Genomic DNA, 5,520 nt, shown 5'->3' with positions numbered 1-5,520 from the left:
GCGGCAGGGTGGCGTGGGGAGGCACGGGCGGCATCGGTTATGAGATGGGGCGGACCAAGGTGGTGCGACACAGGGCGGCGATGGTGGCACAGTGAGGTGGGTCAGAGCAAGGTATTTTTACGATGTGGAATGTTAATGTTTAGAGGTGAGATATTTATACAGTGAGTATAGAAGTTTTGTGAGTATATGTATGTCTTACTCATACCCATTTACTCATCGAGTAATATTTTTTACCTACAAACATACACTATTTACTAATTAATACTTTATTCTATTTAGATATTTAGCCAGAGGGTAAATAGGTAATCAAATTAAATTGTTATCCATACTTTCATCCCCAATCCCAAAACCATACTACGCCCTCCCGCCGCGCCATGCTCCACTGCGGCCTCTCCAAGTCTCACCCCGTCCCGCTCCTCGCGGCGGCGCCCTCGCCTCGCCACACTCTCCTCGCCGGCCTCCTACGCGCCGGCTACCTCTCCAAGTCCCCGGCATCCTCACCCGCGCCTCGTCCGACCCGCACCGCCGCCACCACCCGTGCGAGCAGCAGGGCCGTGGCTTCCCCGGGAGACCCCTCCCGCTTCGGGTTGGGATCTAGGGTTTCGTTCTCCACCGCATCAGATGGGTCCCCGTCGGCCGGTGGCGGGAGGGCGCTTCCTTGGCTTGCCGCGGAGAATAGCGACAGCGGCGCCCTCGCTGCGCGGACTAGCGTCGGCGGCTCCTCCTCATGGGAGACCTCCGCGGAAAAGTTCTTCTCCAGGGACGACCAATACACGCGAAGAGAGGTGCTGGAAGACAAGATTTCGAGCAAGGGGGAAGTAATTAGAGAGGAGGAAAATGAGCCAATTGACAATCCCAACTGGGGCAGGATTAAGGACAGGTACCGACGAGTCGTGGGGAGGGATGTAGGGTCCCGTGGTGAGAGGTTTAGGAGGGAGAGGTTTGACAAGCCGGATGTGAAGCAGTGGAACAAGCAGGAGAATTGGGGGAGGAAGACCTGGAAGGAGGCAGGGGAATCGATGGTGCCAAAGATGGCGGGACAAGGGGTTTACGGCGTTGGGCCGGTCTTTGCAGCACTCATGGCTGGGAGGAGGGAGTTTTATGCATTGTATATGCAGGTAGGTATGGATTTGAGTGGTAGCAACAAGAAGAAGAAGGATAAGAAGGCAGTTGAGAAACTGCTACGGATGGCTGAGAAGATCGGGCTTAAGGTTATCGAGGCATCAAAGCATGACCTTAACATGGTGGTGGATAACCGGCCACACCAAGGCCTGGTGCTTGATGCATCGCCCTTGGAAATGGTGAATACTAAGGAGTTGGAGCAAGTCAGGGTGGATGGTGGAAAGGCGCCGGTTTGGATAGCCTTAGATGAGGTTATGGATCCTCAGAATTTAGGAGCCATAATTAGATCTGCCTACTACTTTGGTGCTACAGGGGTCGTGTTGTGTGCTAAGAACTCAGCTCCATTAAGTGGAGTAGTGAGCAAAGCTAGTGCAGGCTCGCTTGAGTTGATTGAACTGCTTTCCTGCAGAAACATGATGCAGTTCTTATCTTCATCAGCTGAAAATGGGTGGCGAGTTCTTGGCGGTACCATTGCTCACAAAGCTGTACCTCTCTCTGAAGTGGCAACAGGGGTGCCAACTATTCTTGTGCTGGGAAGTGAAGGCACTGGTTTGAGACCCCTGGTTGAGCGATCCTGCACACATCTGGTTAAGATTCCTGGAAATGTTGATGAATTTGTCGTAGGAGCAGATGCAGACACAGATGCAGGGGAAGAAAGTGATAATTATTCTGTTTATCAAGATTCGTCATCGTTCCTTGCGGTGGAGAGTTTGAATGTAAGTGTCGCGGCAGGAGTTTTGCTTTATCATCTGGCTGGGAAAGATGCCTGCTCTGTAAGTGATAATCCTAGAATCACTCTTATGTAAGGACATTTTGTGATTCATGCAAATCATAGTTATCGCGGTCGCTCATTTAGTACTTTAGTTTCTGTTGCATGCTTTGATTCTTTCTGTTGAAAAAAAAAAATCTTCGATAGGTGTGATGATAACTTCTTTGAGAAATACCTTTTCTCACAAGGCTTCGTGAACTTTTGTGCTGCCTTAACTAGCATTTCAGCCTGGTCATTATCTGAAGTTGGATGAAAAAATTCAACCAAGATGATGTACTGCTAGTAGATCATCACTTCTTTCCTTAATCATATTTGTGGCTGTATTCCATATAGCAATCATATTTGTTTACATTACTGGATCAGCTTCCTGATCATAGTACAAGGTAAAATATTCTGCTCTATATTTTGGACTTTGTATCACATCATCATCCTTTGGTGTTTGAACTTCAGATTACTGATCCTGTTTATTGTTGAAAGTTCCTAGTGCATTGTACTGTAGCGTGAGCCACTAAAGCTATTTTGGGTCCGGTTTTTCTTTTTTTTTTTTTGGCTTAAAACACTTGTAGACATATAACTCATTTATTCATGCTGCACACCTTTTGTAGGTGTTTCACTTATTTTTTATTTGAGCTTTTAGCAACAAGCTTTGCACTTCTATTTTTTGGGGATAACTGACAAGTGACAAACTAACCTTAATTCTTAATTGAACACATCCAACTGTTGTTCATAGTTCATACAGCCCTGCATCGTTACCATATCCTGATGCTAACCAATATTGTTCTTTTGCATCTATTATCTTCTGATAAAGGCTAATTTGCTAGTATACAGAGCTTGGGAATGATGCAATCTGTTTTTCTCGATACTTACAAAAGAGCGAAACAAAATTACATGGACCTACATTGTCAGAGTCAAACTATGTTCTTGTAGGCAGAAAATTCCCGAGTAACTTTAGTTCTTCAGTTTGCTGTTGCCTTTCGAGGCAAGTGGCTTCACCTGCATGTACCTTGTACAATACCTTACGATTAACACATACCAGTTAGGCCCAAACCTTGGCTTTGAGGCCATTGGCCCAAGATTTATGTACTTATATATGCATTGCTGCCCTTGGTACAAAGATTATATGGTCTTGGATTTCAGAAAATTTACTTATGGTGACCTAATCCTATAAAATGGCACCGAAAAGCTTTTGCTTTCTATCTTTTCTGGACAAGCATGCAAATTGCATCGTTCAACATCTCACATTATCTCATAATGAGAATATTCAATATTGTACCCAGTAAGTCAATACCTAAGAATCTAGAATCTAGATATACTATACTGCTCGTACTGAAAATATATATAAAGAAAGGAATACTGACATAGCCAGTGGAGACCTAGGAAATATGAAGCAGTCCAAAGCTAGCAAAGTGTTTACTGAGGGTCAAAGGAGGCGACTTACATGAGGCTTAATTGTGCCGAAGGGCATTAATTAAAAACTCAGATCATTTTCAGCTGTTACTTAATTTTTAATGGCATTAGGGCATGTACAATGGTGCCACCTCAGTCTCTTATCCTTGCCATATCTGCAAGATCCTAAGTTACGGCAAGCAAGGAGAGAGGACGTATGTCATCTCGGCGCCATTGTACATGCCCGTAGTCTATGGTCGCAGTTCTTGCATTCCTTATGTATCCACACTCCATAATCATATTGCCTAATCCTAATCATTCAGTCTTTTGTTCTACTTTGTTGACAGTCAACTCATGATGAATGAGGTTTAAGATGTTCAATGCTTGTTTGCTCTAGTCACTTGACTTAAATGGCCTCTTACTTCGTCTCCGTGTGATAATTTTCAGGAATGGCATGCTTAGCATGCCTAGTCATCTTATTCATTTCTCATGATTTCTGAGCTGTGTAGGATAGCCACATATGTTGTTCCTCCAGCTTAGGACTAAGGTACTGCAGTCCAACGATATTAATATTATTTCATGCTATTGGGAATGATTGAGGAAGTACATGTTAAGGCCCATATATTATCTAGGCCCATAGTGGCCCATATCATGGCTATATATCCACATCAACCCTAATGATGTGAGTACGTGACTATCTTCTCAAATCTGACAATTTTGATGAGTCACATGCTATTTCTGATGAGTCATAGGTTGGTACACGATATAATCTACGGGATCGTGTTACTATTAAGCCTCCTGACATGTTGGGATTTCCACGTGTAAGTGCTATTATTGATGATCCATTCACTTATCAGGAAGCTTCTAGTATTCTGGAATGACAGTTTGCTATGTCTGAGGAGCTTGCTGCCCTTGATCGTATTGGCACTGGCATATTGTTCCATTACTATCACATGCAGTACCTATTACATGTAAATGGGTGTTCAAAATTAAGATCAAGTCAGACGATTTTATTGAGAGATACAAAGCTCGTCTTGTTGCTACATGTTTTCAGCAAACTCAGGGATAAGATTATGATGAGACATTTGCTCCTGTTGCTCATATGACCACTGTTTGTACTCTGATTGCAATAGTTGCCACTTGTTCTTGGACTATCTCTCAGATATATGTTAAGAATGCTTTTCTTCATGGTGATTTGCATGAGGAAGCTTATATGCAACCACCCTAGGTGTTGAAGCTCCTTTTGGATATGTTTGTCGTCTTCGTCGTGCTTTATATGGTCTTAAACAGGCTCCTCATGCTTGGTTTGAGCGTTTTGTCTCTATGATACGAGCTGCTGGTTTTTGCCTAGTGATCATGATCCAACTTTATTTATTCATCTCTCTTCACGTGGATGTACTTTGCTTCTTCTATATGTTGATGATATGTTTATTACGAATGATGATGTTGACCATATTTCTCATGTGAAGAAGCAACTTGGTCAGCAATTTCTGACGTCTGACTTGGGTCATCTCAATTATTTCTTAGGGATTGAGGTTTTACATTCTTTCAAGGGCTATTATCTTTCTCAGTCCAAATATATACAAGATCTTATTTCTCATTCTGGCATTACTGATAACTAGACAGTTGCAACACTGATGGATCTTTACTTGCAGCTTCGTACTACTGATGCTACACCTCTTGAGGATCCCTCTCGATATAGGCATATTGTGGGCAGCTTTGTTTATCTCACTGTTACCAAACCTGACATTGCTCATGCCATCCATATTTTGAGTCAATTTGAGTGCTCCTACTTCGGTTCATTTTGGACATTTACTTCGTGTGTTGCGATATTTAAGGGGGGCATCATCTTAGTGTTTGTTTTATGCTCGTGATAGTCCGCTTCAGTTTCATGCTTACTCAGACAACACTTGGACGAGTGATCCGACATATTGTCGTTCTATCACTAGTTTGCTCAAACTCAACGCTTCAAATCCGCCTTGAGTTTGAGGGGTGGGGGGGGGGGGTTGTTAAGGCTCATAGATTATCTAGGCCCATATCATGGCTATATATCCACATCAAAGGTTAGTAACAGTACATCAAAGGTTGTTAACCCTAATGATGTGACTACCTTGTCTAATCTCCAAAGGTTAGTAACAGTACATATTATTAGTAGAAATCAAAGAAAATGAGATGATATTGCAAGTTGACTGGAACCAGCGGTAATCGGTCTGTCCATTGTCAGCTGGGGTTCGGAGTTGTTT

The 5,520-nt window shown here is 43.2% G+C and overlaps 1 protein-coding gene across 1 annotated transcript; it reads left to right on the top strand.

The window, feature by feature from the left end:
* The first annotated feature begins 327 nt into the window (after positions 1–327).
* LOC133920087 (uncharacterized) lies at positions 328–1,980 on the top strand. The gene has a single exon (XM_062364737.1). It carries the CDS (start codon positions 375–377, stop codon positions 1,926–1,928), a length of 1,554 nt encoding a protein of 517 aa, XP_062220721.1. The 5' UTR covers positions 328–374; the 3' UTR covers positions 1,929–1,980.
* The last annotated feature ends 3,540 nt before the right edge of the window (positions 1,981–5,520 follow it).

Source organism: Phragmites australis, chromosome 1 (assembly GCF_958298935.1).
Source record: "Phragmites australis chromosome 1, lpPhrAust1.1, whole genome shotgun sequence".
Taxonomy (NCBI): domain Eukaryota; kingdom Viridiplantae; phylum Streptophyta; class Magnoliopsida; order Poales; family Poaceae; genus Phragmites; species Phragmites australis.
The sequence above is the reverse complement of the archived record's forward strand: the minus strand, read 5'-3'. Positions and strand labels throughout refer to the sequence as shown.